General features: G+C 42.5%; 1 protein-coding gene across 2 annotated transcripts in view; it reads left to right on the top strand.

The window, feature by feature from the left end:
- The window catches only part of syt16 (synaptotagmin XVI), a 36,249-nt gene extending 18,354 nt beyond the window's left edge, over nt 1-17,895 (top strand). The window contains exons 2-7 of one of the 2 annotated variants that reach the window (XM_069661599.1): nt 691-864; nt 6,748-6,975; nt 10,406-10,644; nt 15,691-16,152; nt 16,233-16,422; nt 16,617-17,895. In XM_069661599.1, the coding sequence (XP_069517700.1) occupies nt 691-864; nt 6,748-6,975; nt 10,406-10,644; nt 15,691-16,152; nt 16,233-16,422; nt 16,617-16,930 (1,607 nt within the window). In that variant the 3' untranslated portion in view covers nt 16,931-17,895. Of the gene's footprint in view, nt 1-621; nt 865-6,747; nt 6,976-10,405; nt 10,645-15,690; nt 16,153-16,232; nt 16,423-16,616 lie in introns of both variants that reach the window. The other variant, XM_069661598.1, reaches the window with a different exon arrangement.
- The last annotated feature ends 2,566 nt before the right edge of the window (nt 17,896-20,461 follow it).

The raw sequence follows: 20,461 nt of genomic DNA, 5'->3' as shown, positions 1-20,461 counted from the left end.
TAACACATATCGATCATTGCATTCATTGCCTAACAACATTAAATTTAAATGATGTTGATTGCTGATCAGTGACTGTGAGCACCCGCTCCTTTGTATTGAATCAAACAACCACTCAGGCTTAGCTTTCCATGTAATAGCCAATCACAGCGACGCTGTACATACTAAAACATTCTGGCCTCTACGTGACGTTTCAGCATTTCCACTGGAATGTTATTGCCACTTTAAAATTATGAAACTTGTGGAGTGGAATGCTTGTCAGACATGGCAACAGTAACCAAGGGAGGGTGAACTTAGTAAAGGGTCAATTAAGGGCACTGTAAATTAAAAGTGTTACATTAAAGGAAAAAGTGACATATCTTGTAAACAATCAATTATGTTAGAACAGATTTGACCTCGATAAAAGTGCTCTTGTGTATGCCACTAGGCTGCTTTTTTTGCCCAGGCAACAGGGAAACTGTGAAAGTGTATTTTTCAAGTAGCCGCACAGTAGCTGTTTATACTCTGACTCTGCTTTTGATCAAGAAACTGCAGGTAACTCAAATACTAAATAATCACTCATTCTGTCTGTGTGTATCACATGTACCATGCGTACTGTGTGTGTGTGTGCGTGCATGTATCCAGACTGTCTGTTTGTGTGGTCTGATCAGTGTGTCATTGTGTGTCCCCTCTCCCTCTCCCTCCTCTTGCCAGTCACCCCAGAGGCCATCGGGTTCCTGTCGGCGGTGGGCGTCTTCATCGTGGCGTTGGCCGTGCTCTTCCTCTTCATCAATAAGAAGCTGTGTTTCGCTCGTGTCGGTGGACTACCTTGTCTGGAGCAACATGGCCGCCGGAAGAAAGGACGAGTGGGAATCCGCCAGGGGCTCGGTAAGTTAACGATATATGGAGACTGTCCTTACGAGAGAATGACATTTGCTTGTGTTTGCCTGACCAGGGCGCCTGCCATTACAAAAAAACTTTGTATGAGGGTTTTCAGGATGGGTCGACGCAACGACTGCTCCACAAAACAATCAAGCTAGTTGTACCACCAAACTCCACTGCACTTGTGGAGTTCTAGAATGTAATGCTTGTAAGACATGGCAACAGTAACCAAGGGAGGGTGAACTTAGTTAAGGGTCAGTTAAGGGCACTGTAAATTAAAAGCGTTACATTACAGGAAAGATTACATATCTAGAGGGATAAATATTCTCGTATATGATTTTTAAGCACAATTTCTGCAGGGGCCTCCTGCCACTTTCTAAATATACATGAATTTTACATCAGTCATTTCAAACGCTTGTTTCATATTCTGATGTGAAATGTAAAGATGGAAAGAAGCCCCGTGAAATGGGCTATGGCTAAACGCATAAAGCTCTACATCCAGAGAAACTTAGCTGTACAAAAAAGAACTAGCTACTGTCTGAATTGCAAGTACAAAATGATAGATACAATCATACTAAAAATACCACCAGACAAGTCTCCAACTGTGGCTAATTCACGGCCATTTTCCTCTGACGTCTTGCTCAAAGTGGGAGGCACACCTGCTGTAATACTGTTGGTCTGACAAATTGTTATCATTTCATCTCTTCTGGACTGAACTAGATGACAAAGGATAGTAAAAATCCAGCGGGATATTGAACCTAATTCAAGGCAAAACAACATAACCAATTAGCAACCGTTAGACCACAGCTAATGTTAGCCATCAACCGCTTCCTAGCTAACATTACAGCTTCATGGTTTTACACACGATACTATTGGAAAGACGTACATTTATTCTTTATACTAATAATATTACTACAACTTTACTATATTAATGTTCAACACTGTTGAAATGTTAGCTAGGAAGTGGTTGAATGCTAACATTAGCTAACCGGTTATCAAATATGTTGTTTCACCTTGAATTATGGTCCGATATCCCTCTAGATTTTATGTTTTTCAGTTGCTAATCAATCGGGAATGTGTGAAAGGATAACAATTTGTCTGATTTGTTTTTATGACTTGCAGCCTTGAACGCAGCAAAAGACAGTAGCATCTTTATAAAAGCGTTTTAGCTTCCTAACGAGCCTCCAAAAACTCTTCAAGTTGACTGAAACACTGCTCCATATTTTACAATCTTTTTATGTCTGTTTATTATACCTAGCTAACACAACTATTGTAAATCCAGATGATAGAGTGTTCAGGAAATCTTGATGAAAACCAGCAGAACTGTGTATTTCACATTTCTTAGAAGTGAACACTGTTGCTTCCTCGTCAAGGTTCAGCTATTATATAAGCTGAAACACCTCAGTGGGAGCGAGAGAAGAGAGAGTGACTCCTGTATGCATTATGACTCCAATTAAACTATTCAGTAACAGGGAGAGAACGTGGGTGAGTTTGTGTTTGCTCAGTGGTTCAGGTGGGCGAGCATGTATATATGAGAGAAAAGAGTTGAGTGAGTCAGCCACATACCGCCACAAAGCTCTGCTGCCGCGCACAATAAAAATATTAACATTACACAACCTTGAAGAAAGATTCTGCAAAGAGAGAAAAGCAGAGAAACACAGCAAAAAGGAAACTCAGCTCACATTTTTTGTTCTGTTTCATCACCCTGTGAAACTATTCCTTTCCTCCCACTTGTCAAACACTGCTGACGACCGGAGCAAAGGTCACTAATGCTTAAGGAAATATCAAATTAAAGGATCATAGCGGTCCTTTTGTATGCTGTTTAGCAATTGTCCCAATAGCACCAGGTTCACTGAGTCTATAGTTTGTGTTTTGTTAAAACATTAAATTAAGACACCAACTGAAGTAAATATTGACAAAGACCAGTGTTGTTACATAACCTCAAGGCCCTGCTGTGTCAAAAACGAGTTTTAAAGCTAACCTTTTTATTTTACAGCTCTGTCATTTCCATATAATTCAACAGGAAGTTGCTATTAGCATGCTAGCAAGCGCGCTAGCATTTAAAATTAAGACAAAGCACCTTTGAAGGAGAAGTTATCCATCTTTGGAAACATCCCAATTCACTTTAGACCAAAACAATAAAAATATGAGACAGAATGTGTCACATTCCCACCAGCAGGATTAATCCAGTGAGCAAACACAGTCCTGGTTTGTTGGTTCCTCACCTGCAGCAGGTGGAGTCTCTGGTATTTCCAGTTGGTTTCCTGAACAAACAAAACATCCTGTTGGGAGTCTGTGAATAACATTCACAACTCAGAATCCTCTGGAGCTTCACAGGACGAGGTAGGAGCTCTTACATGTGTTTTTAAAATGTCAGCCAAACCACATGTAAAAAAAAAAAGTGTATTTTTAACCTGGAAGCTATAGTCTGATAGTTTCATATTTACAGAGAGCAATGAAATGCTAATGTCTCACTTTAAAAACAGTTAGGTTTCTTTAGACATAAAGACAAAGGCAAAACATACACTCGTGTATCCAAAAACAAAATTGTTCAGGAACTAAGCTAAATTATAGCGAGTAAGTAGCTGTAAAATCATGCAGACGTTTGTAATCCGTCCATCTGTTAACTCTTTTATTGAGTGAAACTTTTAAGTGGGACTGAAAAATGTTTGGAAACCATACACTTAAGTCAGTGAATTGATTTAATGTATACGTGTTGCTTTCAACATAATATTTATTGTTACGAATTACCGAATTACATTATCTTGTTGAAATGTAGCATAAATGTGCGACTTTACATGGTCAGTGTAAAGTGCTGTGTAAGTTAGAGGCTTAACTTTGATAGAAGACTTTTGCACATTTTAAAAGCATAATGCACGATTCAATTCAATTCAAAACTTTGTTTACAGACTCATGGTCCAAATAGAAGACAGGACCGACAGAATAAGTTATATACTAAAGCACAGTAAGAGTCCATGGTTTAAAGTTGTAATCTCGAAGATCTCAGTTTCATTATCTTTGGCGGCAGCTATGGTGATAAACGGTAATTGCGGGAGCACACTTCCAAGATATCCAGACAGTGTTGCATGTGTGACGTCCACGGTTGGCTCCGGTTGTAACTCTTGATTTTCCTCGCTGACGGTCGCTTTCCTTTTTAGACTGTTTGCTTCATCTGAGCGTCGAATTTGTTTCTTTTTCTTTGGATTTTCACTTATTTTTGAAGTTGTATCTGTAGTCATCGGTCTTTTCTTTGTTTGTTCAGCCATAGTAGATTACTGTTTACTCGCAACACTTGCAGAGAGCGGAAAAGCAGCCGCTTAGCTCCGCCTCCCCTCTCTGGCAGACCAACCACTGCTGGCTGATGGAAAACGTGTCACTAACTGGGCGCCGCTTGTGATTTTTTTTTGTGAAAGTCGCCACAGACAGCCAGTCTGTAATACTACAGATAAGGCTTTCACCAGTGGGCCATAGGCTCAATCACCATTGTGTTACCTCATTTGGCCATAGATAGTAGCTTATCATTTTATTTAAATGAAAATCTTCAAGATTATCACTTTAACTTTCTGACCTGCACATCTGAAATGACTCGAGACTAGAGATAAGACTAGCACTCACTGCTTGTGTAGTTATCTATTGGGGGGTCAAATGACTCTGCCGCCCCTCGGCTGTATGACTTTGTATGTTTATTTTTTAACATTGCAGTGTCACCAGTAATGTTCAGTGCAACAGCTGCTAGGTTTCTGTTCAGGTAATAAGCATCCAGAATATAATTTATCTGGAGAATATGATCTGCCGATTACAGATGCTGAACAGCACATTTTGTAAACCTTGTTTGATGTAGAAAAGAATCAGCAATGATAAATAAGGATTGAAAATACATGCAGGCGACTAAACAGAATGTAGTTAGAGAAATCAAATTTATTCAAAAATATGTTGATTTTCCCCCTTTAGAAAAAGCTTAAGTTTGTTGTAGTTGTGGTAAATCAGAAGGTGGAACAACAAGCTCATGTGCTATATATGCATGTCAACTTACGGTTTCCTGCAGTCTATGTGTTGTGTTCAAGTGCAGTCAGATATCCTAGTTTTTTACTCTTTAAAATGGGCCTGACAGACTCTACACACATTCACTTTTTAAAGCTTCTTTTTAAAGCTAAAGATGTTTTTGAATGAAATTAGAACCAGGAACCTGGTGATGACTTCATCATCATCATCTACTTTTCACTCCTTGATACTTTAACTCATTATATTCATGAGTGCATCTGTACATGTGTGTGCTTGAGTGTTTAATTTAATCACCGATCCACACTCCTCCGCTCTGAGATCTTCCTCCTATGAATAGCCTCAGAAGACAGAAGTTAACAGACCAATCCGCCGTCGCTCGCCCACTCAGACTACAGCTTCCTGCTCTGTAGGTAACCATGGCGATCGCTCAGGTAGAGAAAGGTGACCTGCTCTCAGCTTTCAGCTGTTGCTATCTAATTATGGTCAAATTATGATGCGAGTGGAGTGACCCTCCAACCTGCTGACGCTAACAGCTTTTATTTTTCCCATTAGAGACAGAGAGGGCTTTATGTGAGTTCTCTCCTTTTTTACTTTATTTAAATCTCACAAAGCAGCACTGAGCTGGTTCATGGTGTTATTATCTATGGTCCAGGTTAAGATCGCTTTCAAACCTGTGTTTAACTCAACTCTGGTTCTGTTCCCCAATCTGCTCAACTTATTTACAACGATCTGAACAAAGCAGCCTCACTTGAGTTTGGACTAATATACCCTCAATAACACACAAACAAAGGAAGTGGTCTCAGTTTGGTCTCAGGTGAATGCTGGAGAGGTTTGTTTGTGATTGGAACGACCTCTGATCTAATTGTCTCAGCATTTGTTTACATCTGTGAAAACCTTGGCCTGTTTTTATTACTTTACATTTCAATAGTACATGAGCCCGTGTTGTCATTGTAATGTGCTGTGCAAGAATAAAGTAAAGAAGCTTTACATGGTCAGCTACAGTAACCAAAGGGGGCGGGGCTTAGCAAATGGTTTATTATTTGTAATCAGTGTTTTAGGCCAAAGTGTTCGCTAAGTTAATTTAAGTGTTTTTCATGCTTTCTTTCACACTGGATGGCATCTCCTCTCTTCCTTGTTTCCTCCTCATTTCCTCCTTTTTCTCTCTTCTTCTCTTTTTCTCTCCTCCTTTCCTCCATTCCTTTCTCCTCCTCCTTTCCTCTCTTCTTCTCTCCTCCTTTTGTCCTTTCCTCTCTCCTTCTCTCCTCCTCTCCTCCTTTCCTCTCTTTTTCTCCTCCTTTCTTCTCAAATGTTTCCTCCTCTCCTTTCCTCCTGCCTTCTCTACTCTCCTTTCTTCTCTGTTTTCTTTCTCTTTCTTTTCCCTTTACTTCTCTCGTATTCTTTGCGTCTCCTTCCTTCCTTCCTTCCTCATCTCCTTTCCTTTTGTCCTTGACTTTACCTTCCTCTTATCTTCTCTCCCCTCTCTTCTTTCTTCCCTGTTTCCTTTTCTCCTCCCATTTCTTCACCTCTCCTGCCTTTCTTCTTTCCTCCTCTTCTCTCTTACTTCCTTTGTTTCTTCCCTCCCCTCTGGTTTTCTTTCTTTCTCTCTTCTCATTTCCCCCTCTTCTCTCTATTTTCTAATTTCATTATTGCTCTGCTTTTTCTTCCTTACATACTCCTCTTCTCCCTTTTCTTACCCGTTTCCTTCTCTCCTATACTCTCTTTTTGTCTGTGTCTCCACCTCTCCTCTCCCCTTCTCTCTCCCTTGTATCCTCTTCTCCTGTCCTTTCCTCTCCTCCTTGTTTCCTCTCCTCTGCCTTTCGCTCCTTAACTCTCCCAGTTTTTCCTCTTTGTCACTCCCCTGCTCTCCCTGTGTTTGTCCCCCTCCAGTGAACAGTTACGGCGACGATGAAGACGAACTCAGCTCCTCGGACAGTGAAGACGAGGTCCTGAAACAGTTCGAGATCTCCGTGTCGCGCTCGCAGAGTTTTCGTACGGCGGCCACGAACATCGGCGAGCAGCAGGCGCAGCAGACGAACCTGACTTTGGGCCGACGCCACAAGTTCACACGCCTGTCAGACCAGGAGGAGGGCAGCACTGAGCCGTCGGACTGTGAAGGTGTGGTGAAAATTCCTGCATTGACTTTATAGTGTTGCACGTATCGTTTGCGTCAGTTACAGAACATTGTGGTCATTAGTGATCCTATAGTCCTGTGTTCCTTCTGTAGATTTTTAGATTAGGAACATAAAAGATATATAAAAGTACTGCTTCCCAATTTATACGTTTCAGTAGTCATGCACTAAACACACAGTAAAAGGGCCAAAAGTTGAAATTTTCTACCTAAACATTGTGATGATGATAATCCCAACATCCGATAAAACATAATCTGGATTACTCTCACTCCCTCATGTATATACGATTAAATAAATAAAGTTTTTGCCAAACACATTGGCACAAACCTTTGCAGAAACCTTAATCGCACCAAATTACAAGACCAAAACTTTGTCTTCCGAGTGTTTATCCCGAGCATCCATGAACTCGGGGCAAAAAACAAACTGTTGTGTCGCCTTACATCGCCTGTGTCAGGCTTAAGAACATTAACGCACCACAAAGACTTGAGCCGATGGCCAACTAGCATGTGCGCTCTGTGCCTGCATGAGAGGAAATAACTCTCCATGCGAGCAGTTGGCAGGACTCTGTTTAACACATCCAATAAGGACGGGGCTCACCACTCAGGCCTGTAGCTACTTCCTATGGAAAACATTTTTGATTAAAGGGTTTGAAAGGAAGTTTTTGGAAGACGAAAGGACTAGACTTTTGCTCGCTTTCCTTTTTCTTTCTTCTGTTCTCTTGCACTGTTTTGCTTACAAGAAAAGACAATTAGCATGATTTATCTCAGAGACGGACTGTGCTGCAAATTGAGCATGCTCAGTATGTGGCCGCAGACAGGGGCCAACTTGTGCCATCGGTGGGTGTACATACATAGCAAAACCAGGGTCACAGATGCTCACCGATGGCCCAGAGATTGACTGATGACTAAATACCAGACTGGTGACTGAGGACCCTGACACAATTCAAACAACAAACTGATAATTTAGCATTTCTTACAATTAGTGGGGCATTAAATGCTTGATTTGGTGTAATGTTGGAGTTTGAGGAGATGTCATTTGAAAGAATTAAAAAGAGATGTGTGGTAAACAGTTGTGAAAATATGATATCATTTCACGAAGGCGTAGCCTCAGAGCTAGCTGCTACACAGCTAAAGCATGCTTGCAGATTGGAACCAACTGATAAATGCTACCGCTACAATTTGTTTCCAAGCTAGCAGGAAAAGCTGTGGTAAAGGTACAACTGAAGAAAAACGAGCCAGCTTTTGGTTTGTCCATTCACGGCTATGCCGCAGCATGATGGTCGCAATATGGCGGAGTCCGTGGAAGAGGACCAGCTCCTTCAGTAGACAAAAAGATCTTATTCTACTGGAACAAAAACAATTCTTTTTATCACGCAGTTTTATACTTATGAAAACGTCCTCTGAATATTAGATTCCCCTTTAACTGGTTCTTGACCTTTTGTCACAACAACCTGCCTGTTTAAATGAGCAGCAGGTTGTTGGTGGGCGGTGACATTGTTAGGTTGGGGTCACTCTGTCTCAACTGCTATTTATTTTCCCTCTTTAACCAACATGTAAGAACTGCTGCAGCAACACATATACACACGCAGAGGCTGATGACTCACTCACATCAGCCTGTTGCCATGGTCAGCACTGTATGCAGCCATTGATATAACAGTCAGACCGACCTTAATGATGGAGAATTGGAAATAATTGCTATTGATTGGTCTCAGGTACGGCCTGTTCTCGGAGTGTTTCTGTCTGAGGAAAAGGCCAACGTTTGATGGATTACACAATATCACGTCTGTTAACTCACAACGCCTCCAAATGTGGTTTATGTAGCTTCTTTTAGACCTGCTGGAACAAGTTGGACAGTGTACCAGAGGAGATTTATGTCTGTTGACGTGATTTGTCCCAAGAATTTAATAAGTCTCTGATGGTCTTCAGAAAAATCTCTATTTGTGGTAATTTTGATAGTTTTTACATGAAGTCAGTTCAGATCAATGATTCACAACGAGACAGAATGCAACTGCCAAAAGAATCCCCTGACATCTGATCGTAAACATTCTAAAACTGGGTCGTTCACATCAAAGCCATGCAACGCAGCTGCCCGTCTCCATAGCAACGACTCCCACAGACATACCCCACTACTTCCGCGTTAATACTATAATGTTAATTAATACTATAATGTTAATATTAGGCTAGGTTACATTAATGAACTAGCTGGATTTCTGTTTATTAGTGTAGAATCACATGCTAATCGCTAGCTGGCAACGTGTATCTATTCAGTTAATCAGTCTTAATCTTTATTCACTCCACCTACAGAAAAGTTTCCTGTGTTTGCACCAACATACATATTTATTATTTATTATTATTATTATATTTTTATTTATTTATGTTAGAACGTATGTAGTCAAATTAAAGACAACATAATAATTAGTCAACTTTTGTATTTTGTGTCAAATTTTAGAGCTCAAAATTTTGACTTCCTGTTTTATCTAGGTCAACCAAGGTGCAATATGAGTGTATTTTTAAATTGAACAAACAGAAGGGTTACCTGTTATCCTATTCGTGAGCCTATCCCAGCTTTCATTGGGCTAGAGGCGGGGTACACCCTGGACTGATCGCCCATCAATCACAGGGCTGACACATGTAGCAGACAACCTTTCACGCTCACACTCACACCTACGGGCAATTGTGGAGTCACCAGTAAACCTGGCGAGCATGTCTTTGGACTGTGGGAGGAAGCCGGAGTACCTGGAGGAAACCCACGCATGCACGGGGAGAACATGCAGACTCCAACACAGAAAGGCCCACTACGTCCAAATCAGAATTTGAAGCAGGAAATCTGCTCTTGCTTTTTATTTTAAAGAAGAACCATAATGATATAATACAGAGGTGGGAGATTATATCAACTTCAACATTAATCCTTAACTTAATAAACCAAAGTTCTGGCTGTTGTTTGGATAGTGTCTTCTCTGGAAGATGGTGTCTTTGCTGCTAAAGATAAGTTGAAAGAGAAAGAAACCTGCTCTGTAAAACACCATACTCTTGAGTCTTTAGCCTTTATGTATGTATGCATGTATTATTTTCATAGTTGAAGCTCCTCAACGTTATAGTTCAAATTTAGATCTGCGAAATCGGCATTTAAATAAAGTTGTCAAAGAAATTTGTAGTAAATTGCTTCTTCACTTTAATAAGACCGCTTTGAGTTTTAGCTATTTCTAAATTAAGTTACTTTTGTGAATTTATTTTTACCCTCTGTTACTTGCAAATCTGTAACGCTCAACCTAATTCGTTTGACAAATGACTCATGTGTAAGGCCGATTGGAAGCTTGATTCATGCTAACAAACCCTAACACAACTCCTGTCCTCCTCAACCCGACCAGCAGAGGGCGTAATGCTGACTTTCCTCCCCTGTTGCTTCCCCCTCTGCAGAAATGGAGGGTCAGACCCGGCAGAGTTTCAAGGACCCGCTGACGGCAGCAGCGGAGGAGAGAGAGAGGGCGTCTACGCTCACTCTGGACAAACCTGCCACGTTGGAGGTGTTGGGCGCCAGGGACAGTCCTACCCCCAGTATGAGCCGGCAGGCCGCGGACGGCAGCGAGGAGACGGAGAAGGCGGTCGACAATGAGAAAAACGATGCAACAGACAGCTCCTCCACCTGGAGCCCCGAGGTGCTGCAGCCAGACATTTAGGAGAAGAAAAACTTTTATTTACAATTTAGCAGACACGCCTGCTTTTCATAATGAAGGAAATCTTATGTGTGTGTTTTACTAATAACACTTTGCAATACGCAAATGTCCAATCTGGCTTGTGTGGACGGAGTAGAGGTTCGTTTTTGTCTGAAAATTTGCACCTGACCCAAAAGGACTCTTATTATCCGACCTGAAAGCAAATGCAGACCCATAAAGGCTTTAATGATCATCGGTTTAAGAGCTAATATCAGGTCATTACTCTGCCCTCTCCCCAAAACAATATGTCCAAATTATCATCTATAAAATACAATTCAACATCATTAGAGCAACAAATGGTTTGGAACAATTTTAAACATTTTAAAAATGAAAACAAAATTGTACATAAATGTAAATGCAGCTATACAAGCATTTGTAGCTAGCTAGCAAACAAAGCTAGCCTTAATTAATACAAATGAAGCCTGAATTCCGACTCATGTTAGCTACCAAGAAAATAGCAAGAAAGTTAGCTTGTTCTAATGAAACATGTTCAAGCTATAGTAAATATATTCAATGGATTGTAGCCAGCTTGTGGCTTTGTTTAGTTTAATTTCAATATCAAACACTGTAAGGTAGCTAGCAAGCAAGGCTAGCCTAACAATAACGGGAAAGACAAGATGCTAACAATCCCTTTGGTTTGCTAACAAGCAGTGACTTGAAAATCATAAAGTGTAAGCAAAAATAGATTAGTTTAAACCCAAATCTAATTTTACCCTTGTTTATCACTCTGCTTCACTTCCATGTGGATGCAGAATTTATGATTTAAACCTGCTGAGCGGATGCGATCAGAAAAGTCTACAGACCAGGATGACTAATACCAGAAAACCACTCACCGTTGTAATGACTGGGCTTCAGTAGCTAAGAAAAAGGCTTAATGGGCACAAGAGAAAAATGGTGGTTGTTTTTATCTAATTAAGTTTCTCCTGACTGAAGCTTTCTGCTTTTAGTTCCTGGAAACAAGAGTGGGAGCTCTGAATGTGAGTAAATGAATTGTGATTTGTGGATTCTATGAATTGTGAAAGCTATTACTGTATGGAGACTGATAAGTATGATTTGAGCAGCTGCTGCTTAGCGTGACATTGTTTTCCAGTTTCAGATTTTCAGTCTGTACATCTGGCTCATGGTTTTGACACGAGACTAAAGCCCTTTTTACATTGCCAGTTCAAGGCAGGATTATTACGCCTCTGATACGTTCGGTCTTTTATGTATAACGCACAGAGGGACGAAGTCGTGTCGCCTCTGAGCCGGCATCGGAGGTTGTAACAGAGGCGAAACGGCGTCTGTGTAAACAGCAGAGCCAGCAGGGCGGAACAGCGCCGTGTGTGTGTAAGTGAAGCATGCGCTGTTGGTTTTGACCTCGCTCACGTTTTGCTTGGCCCAATGTAATATGACAAAGGTGGCATGAGGACAGAGCTTCGTTGCGGCGCTGAGGCGGAACCGCACAAAAAAAGGGTTAACAGTTATTGGGAAAGGCATATTGTATAACAACCTGCCAAAGCCGACCCTAACAGAGTGTAACATAAACATCAGTGCAAAACTAACTTACATATTCATGGACGCACACACGATAAAAAGAGTCCGTTGGGGATCACTGATGTCTCCGTAGTAGCTGCAGTAAACAAGTCCGGGCATGTCTCCCTCACTGCCGTGTTTCAGGGGGATGCGCTGAGTCATGCTGTGTTCAGGAGCGCTCAGAAATGTGAGTGACCAGACACGTTTTTACACATATTTTTAAAGATGGATTTATTTATCGATATTGGGTCATTCAAATGAGAATTGATTCGAATCGGAAAAATTTATAGCGACCGTTGGACTGTTTTAAATTGCTCTGAATGCTTCTTATTTATACTTTTATTCAAGAAGATAGCTACAGCTACAGAAGTAAAATGGTTGCAGCAGTAATAATAATCCAAAAACATCATGTAGAAGGACACACAGTGACAAGGACCATTTTACTGCAGATTGAGTACTTCTGCTCTTGATACCTGAACTGAATTTTGTCTTTATCCTCAGTACGGTTTTGAGGGCAGTTCAAACAAACTTAAAGTAAAATCTTTAAAAACTTTAATATTTCACACTCCTCAGCTCACAATAATCAGCAGAAACTAAAAAAAAAAAAAAGCAGAGGAAGGGATTACTTAACGGGGTCAGGGAGGTGACCGCAGCCCTGCTGTTACCCATCATGCTTGGCAGAGGTATCATCATCAGTCGGCTGTGAGAGGATTATCACTCTGCCATGTTATCCTCTCAGGTTCGTTTTGGAAAAAAAAAAAGCACACCAAACACGGCCCACCGAGGCCTCCAGGTTTCATATAAATAGTTGATATTTCCTTCGCTCTCCACGCTGCGTTGGCTAACAAACAGAAGCTCATGAATAATAATCACTCTGAGTGTGTGTGTGTGCGTGTGTAAACAGTGTGCAGAAATACGTGCAGAAATCTACTCAACGTGTATTTGTGTGTGGAGCTGGCGTGCGTGTTCGGTTTGTGTTTGTGCACGTAGGAGAGTGGGAATGTAGAATCTAACAACATCTCAGTCAGCGAATCACACTTTGAAATTTGGAGCAATCTGTGCAGTAAACACCTCCCACACACACACACACACACACACACACACACACACACACACATCCATGGAGACTCGGGGTTACATCCAGAAATGCTTCATAAATAAGACATGAGAATCAGTGGAGCTCCAGAAACCCGGGGGGAGCCATGTTGTAGCAGTTGATGCATACAGTTATGTAACAGTCGTGCTAATGCTACAGCTAATATACAGTAGTGCTGCTTTAATAGTAATAGTACTACCTCAATGAGCAGCTCTATGAGTAATGCTTCTATATTTCCAACTATGGTTGCTGTAAACTCAGTCAGCACCTCAAACAGATTTAACCAGTCGATATATATTTGCTGATATTTTTACTTACAATCCCTGGCCAGGATTTGAACTTGTCCTCAAAGGAGTGTTCTTTGTCCTTAAAGGGCCAGTTCGCCAATTGCTCTCTGTGCCTTTGGAGGACGCTATCCGCTCCTCCAATGGGCCCTGGAAAACCTCCGCCAGACGACGTAAAACGCGTCATCTGGCGGAGGCCAGGGAGTTCGCTAAATTACACTTCCTCAATCTAGGACGCCCGCCTCCGATGTCATGTCTCATTCAAAATCGTCAGGTTGGAAATGTAGACTGCAGACCTGAAGATTTTTTAGACGATTCACCGGTATATTCTCGTCATATTTCAGATTCTGTCCCGCTCTGAGCCGTTGCCCACAGCGATCAGTGTCCTTGACAGGAAAACGGTCGTATTTCACTCTAGAGTCTCTCACTGGGCCGTTCCTTTCAGAGGGAGGGGCGCAATGCACGCTGGGTGTTGTAGGAATGCAGACTTGGCGAAACCCAAGCCGTTTGTACAACTTTCTCCACAGCTATGGCGCAAATTTAAAATATTATTGCTTCTATCGATTACAGAGAACACCAGCTTTGACTGACAGGGGCTTTTCCCTTTAAGATGTAGGTGGAGTCCAGACTCTCCTATGCTGGGCCATGTTTGTGGAGGGTGTTTTGTTCCCTGATGTACATATCCCTGCATTCCCAGCAAACACTACATGCTGTTCCTGGGTGTTTGTGCTTTGGGACAAAATAATAACAGGAATAGAAGTAATGGTAGGTACTAGTAGTAAACATTCCCAGCTGCAGCTCAGGTGAGCTAGTTTTCTTCCGCACGTGTAAACCTCCTGACCCGCACGTTCAACAGACTCGAGCAGCAGCTCCGTCATTATCTTATCTCTACTCCGCTGTTGCCATGAAGACAGCAACACTCAGCCCCGCTCTGTCAACACTCGACACAATTGATGTTGTGTTTGCCGACCGGACGGGAGGCTGAGATTGGCTGCACTCAGGAGAAGAGGAGGAGGAGGATGTTTATTTCTCCTTTATGACAGGATTTCTGCTCACTTTCTTTCTCTGAATGTTTGAAAGAAAGCTTTGGAGAATCACTCTGCAATTATCGATCTTTATCTTTACTTAATTTCTTCTGAAATACTTAACTTAAGTTATTTTGCGTGTTCCAATTGTGATACCGACGGCAGTTTTCACAAAAGCATATAACCCTGTTAAAGTGGCTTTGGCGGCACCTATGGTGATAAACGGTAATTGCAGGAGCACGCTTCTCTGATATCCAGACAGTGTTGCATGTGTGATGTCCACAGTTGGCTCCAGTTGTAACTCTTGACGGTCGTTTTCCTTTTTAGACTGTTTGTCTTCATTTGAGCGCCGAATTTGTTGTTTTCTTATTTTTGAAGTTGTATCTGTAGTCATCCATCTTTTCTTTGTTTGTTCAGCCATAGTAGATTACTGTTTACTCGCAACACTTGCAGAGACGCTTAGCTCCGCCTACCCTCTCTGGCAGACCAACCACTGCTGGCTGATGGGAAACGCGTCACTAACTGGGCGCCGCTTGTGATTTTTCCCGCAAAAGTCGCCACAGACAGCCAGTCTGTAATACTGCAAATGCAAAGTCTTTCATCAGTGGGCCATAGGCTCAGTCACCAATGTGTTACCTCATTCGGCAATCGATAGTGACTTAACAGACATTTATTTATGTGAAAAAGTTTGAGATTATCACTTTAAAGTTAAAGTCCAGCTTTAGTTGAGAAGCTTGATACTACTCTTGTATTTGCAGCTGGTTAGCTTAGCTTAGCATAAAGACTGGAAACAGGGGGAAACTGTTAGCATGAATCCGCAGAAATTCACTTGTTAAATCAGTAGAAAAAACAAAGTGTAAAAACAAAAAATTGCCCTTCTATACTATTATTTTGGCGGGGAGCAGTGACTTCCTGGAGTCTTCCTTGGTTGCCTGGCATCTGGTCCTACAACAAAAAGTTCAAATATTGTTTTTCCTCTTCTTTTAACTATTTTCTACTTTATTCAATACAAATTCATGTATTTCTACACTTTTTAAATATATAAACTTGATTTTTTTTTACTCCTTCTCAGCAAGAGAATCCTCCCCTCGATGAAGTCTCCTCTCAGCCGGTCAGCTCCTCCCCTCGCCCTCCCATCTCTAAATGTGGCGACATGGTCCTCTCTCTGGAGTACCGTCCCGACACGGAGAAGCTGATGGTCACGGTGGTCGCCGCCCGGGACATCCCGGACAAGGCCCGCAGCGGGATGGACTCCTGGCAGGTGCACATGGTCCTGCTCCCCTCCAAGAAACAACGGCACAAGACGTCGGTACAGAGAGGTTCCCAGCCGCACTTCAACGAGACGTTTCGCTTCTCGCGCGTGGATCCGTCCGACCTGCACATGTTGGCCGTCAGGTTCAGGCTGTACGCGCTCGGCGGCAGGATGTCCCGGGAGCGGATGATGGGGGAGAAGGTGCTGCGTTTAGGAGGGCTCGACCAGGACGGAGGGACGATGGAGACGACGCTGGTTCTGGAGCCTCGCAGTAACCTCAAGGTGACTTCAAAAAATAACATCTACATTTCGATCTTGCTGCTTTGCTGCTGCTCACTGTGTTTGTTTCCGTGTTTCGTCAGAGTGTCGACTCCCAGCTGAGCCTGTCTGCTGTGTCTCAGAGCGACAGCGCTTCGTCCACTCAGTCCCTGACCCACGGCAGCGTCCCCGAGCTGCTGGTGGGTCTCACTTACAACGCCACCACAGGACGCATGTCTGTGGAGCTCATCAAGGGCAGCCACTTCAGAAACCTGGCCATCAACAGACCACCAGGTGTGTAGGGAGACTCACACACAGAGACACAAACACAGCACTCACGCACACTTGTAAACACTTAAACTTGATAAATATTGGGGTGATGTTGGATGCTACGGAGGCCACGAGGGGTCAGCTGAGAAAATAAAACTGTACATCTGCACAGAAAAAGAACTTACGACCTTCTCCCTCTCCTCCTCTCTCTGGTCCAGACACCTACGGGCGCCTGACTCTGTTGAACTCGGTCGGACAGGAGATCTCTCGCTGTAAGACGTCGGTGCGCCGCGGCCAACCTAACCCCGTCTACAAGGAGACCTTCGTCTTCCAGGTGGCGCTCTTCCAGCTGTCGGACGTCACACTGCTGGTCTCCATCTACAACCGGCGCAGCATGAAGCGCAAAGAGATGGTGGGCTGGATCGCTCTGGGCATGAACAGCAGCGGGGAAGAGGAGCAGCTCCACTGGCAGGACATGAAGGAGAGTCGAGGACAGCAGGTCTGCCGCTGGCACATCCTGCTGGAGGCGTAACGTTTCCAAGATTCTTTCCTTCTAAGGTGAAAGGAATTTAATTCTGAGAGTATAGGAGAATGGAAAGCCTTGACTTGTTCTTTGATGCATGTGGTTTCAGAGGCGATATATTCAAGGACTTACCTTTCTCATCACTATCTGTCCAAAGCTGCACACACATCAAACCTGGATGATTATTCTGTGTGAACAGGAGGACAAAATGTATTTGCTTTTGGAGGCCGAAACAAGTTTGTAGTGAAATCATTTTGTTGGATAATGAGGGAGAAAATAAATGAAAGGGAGAAAGAAAGACTTTCTGCAAGGATACACGACAACATGACATTGAATTTTGACTCACTCGTGTGGGACTTTCTTTCGTTTTGAAGTCCACTAATGTGGCAGACAAAATGAAGTATTTCATTGGCGTGTAAAAGCTTTATTCATTTGAAGGTTTCATGCAGAAACTCACTTCTCCTTTTTAATAAAAAGCTTTGTCGAACATCCTTCGGCCTCCAAGAGGAGCTGAGAATTTGTCCTTCACTTGCAGCTTTTATCTGTGAAGCATCTCTGTTGTGAGACGATGGAGCTGCAGTTTCGTTTTTCTAGTGAAATGTTGTGTAAGAAAGTGCACGCCAGTTGGAGGTGTGTTTTTGTGACCTGTTATTCCTAAATCCTGATTATATTATTATTTCCTCCTAGAGACAATGTAGGTTTGTCTGAAACTGAACAATAGATGTTGAGATCTTCAGTACACTTGATGCTGCAACAAGTCTCCTCACTAAAGCTACACTTCCCTTTGAGTGAGAGTTTACTTTCCGGTCTGTTGGGATCCTTTCTGAAATTATGTCCAACATTCAGTCTGGCAGTGACAAAAACGAACACTTTTAGCGGAGTTAAATTGCCCGTCTGTAATTGCCCCAAAGGATTACATTGTAGGTTAAAGAACATACAGAAATTCCCCTTAAAGGTGCAGTGCATTGAAAGTTAATCTCGCATCCCATTGGTTATTGTCTGACGACGATATAGCCTCTGGTGACACCTGTGAACATGCCGGGGCATGTACGCGGTTAGCGACTTCCTTTTCCGCGTGCTGCATTGTCATAGAAAGATGAACCGTTTTTCTTGTGATTGACTTTAATTAACGGGTCTTACCTTTTGAAATGTCAACATCATGATGCAGATTATAAAAAATGAAGCTTTGTCAGGTCTGTCCTCAAGAGGAGAAGAAAACTACTTTTAAAATGCTGGTCGGAGCGATCGTTTCTGATGCATTCGAGGAAGTCGGGAAATCTGAACACTGAGAGGCTTTCGTGACACCACTTTGAATTTTTGATCTAGAACAGATTGTTAGCTTTAAAAGAGTTTAATAAGAAGCTAAATCGTTGTCAGATAGCTGCTGATGGGAGCAGGGATGTCATTACGGCCTGCTTTTTCAGATTCATATTCAGAATACTTTGTTAATCCCAGAGGGCAATTCATTTTTACAATCTTTTCCATTCATGAAAAGGATAAAAGCAGAATAAATAGAACAGATAAAGTTCATAGGCTGACGTCACAGTCAGGCATCAACAACAACAACAAAATGTCAGTGATAAGACATGTTGTTGTTGTTGCTCACCACACTGACTGTTTGTCCTGCATATGCCGCAGCCGGCTGATACGTGATTGGTCAATATTACTCAGACTACAAGCGTAAACTTGAACCAGAACACTTGCTACAGTCCCTGCCTACAGATTCTACATTTCTATGTAGAATTCTCCATAGAAATGTAGAATCTGTAAATAGAGATTATAAGGGTGTAAATAACTTAGTCAACTCTAAAAGCACCATAAAGCTTCAGGCTCATGCAAGACATGAGAGAAACTGCCGCAGGAACTCTGTATGTGTGAATAGGACAGAGAAATAATGACGTCAATGTTACTGATACAGCTGAAGGATCATGTGACCATAAAATACCGAGCGCAGAAACAAACATGAGAGTAGAAGTGAAGATATCTTATGATTCAAGTGGAGTAGGAAGGCGCCTCATTCATATTCAGCCCTCATTCATATTCTTCCTGACACATGTGCTACTACAGGCAGGAAAACCAGCAGCTGGAGACTCTTAACCCCGCTGGGATAAGAGCCCCCGCCCCCTCCCTTCAGCCTCTTCGACACTGAATGATGTTATTTGGCCCCGGCTCCATCTCCTTCACAGGGCAAAGCTCATTTCAACACCCATCAACGCTGAGCTGAAAAGAGGCTTTAAATATCTCGCTGCAGCTGTTAATAACATGCAATGAATTACCCTGGAAGTGTGTTTTTTTCCCCTCCGTGGTAATTGGTAGTTACAGCTGCAGATACAGTGTGATGATGGTAATGCCGCTGCTAATGCTCATCCTCTTCCAGTCGGAGCATCATTGAGTCATAAGGCAGCGGTTCAGCCCGGAGGGGGGATTATATTTGTTTGTGTCGACAGATACTGTAGCGCCAAACCCCCTCGGGGGTTCACACGCCGAGAGCAGAGATGTGTTTATTTGAGCGTTTGTTTGTCTTCGGTTGGTTTTCTGCAGGCAGGTGACGAAATCTTTACAAATGGTGAATTGCGGCGAACTGTGATCGCAGGAAATGGCAAGAAAATGACTTTAAAAATGGAAGGTTCATGTGTACAATGAGAGGTAATTACTTTTGGAGAGTCAAGCATGACAAATGAACTCAGGGCTGATGCTCATATTCAAATTCTCCATGTGAATTAAGGGGTCAGCTCAGCCATATTACAAACGAACCTTTCATGCACATCCCCAGAGGCACCGAGTAGTCCTGATTTTGTGTGTCTCCACTATAGTACATGGATAACATTTTGGAATTGCTCCTTAAAGCGCTGAAAATATTACATATGAAAATGGTGTTTAACATAGGATCAGATGCTGTTAGACGGTTTTCTGTTCGTCTCCAATGTGGATGTCATTTCTTGGGATATTGGGCTGCTTTGACTCTTGATCTGCCACTGCTGTGTTTAAGGTTTATTTAGACAGCCTTGGTTTGGGTTAGGGAAAGGTAATGGTTGACTTTTGGTGGAAATTCAGGCTCTTCACCTCCCTGACCTCCTCCCCGATAGGCATTGTCCTTTTTATCTGTCCAATAACAACCCTGCCTCTTAAAGCTTTTCGTTGTAGTGACAATCGTCAGTTTTTACAAGTTGCTTGCAGGAAAATCTAGTTTGTCTTTGAACACATGATCACAGCTGTAACAACTCTGGACGAAAATGTCTATCCTCCATTGTCATCGTCTAGTAGTTCTAGTGTGTTCATAACAATGAGGCAATGTTTTTCTGTGGCTGACCTATTTCTTTAGAAGTCTGTGAATGTTCTCAGTCATCCAGGTCATGGTCAATTCTTTTTTTTTAAATATTCTTTTTTTGGCTTTTGCCTTTATTTTGACAGGACAGCTGAAGATAGACAGGAAATGTTGGGAATAGAGAGTGGGGGATGACATGCACCAAATGATCGGCAGACCGGTAGTCGAAACCTGCGATCAGTGCGACTAAAGAGCTAAACCAGCGCCCCAAGGTC

The sequence above is a fragment of the Semicossyphus pulcher genome, unplaced genomic scaffold, assembly GCF_022749685.1.
Source record: "Semicossyphus pulcher isolate SPU_LCO1_2020_fin unplaced genomic scaffold, fSemPul1.0.p SCAF_14, whole genome shotgun sequence".
Lineage (NCBI taxonomy): Eukaryota > Metazoa > Chordata > Actinopteri > Labriformes > Labridae > Semicossyphus > Semicossyphus pulcher.
This window is presented reverse-complemented; position numbering and strand designations above follow the sequence as displayed.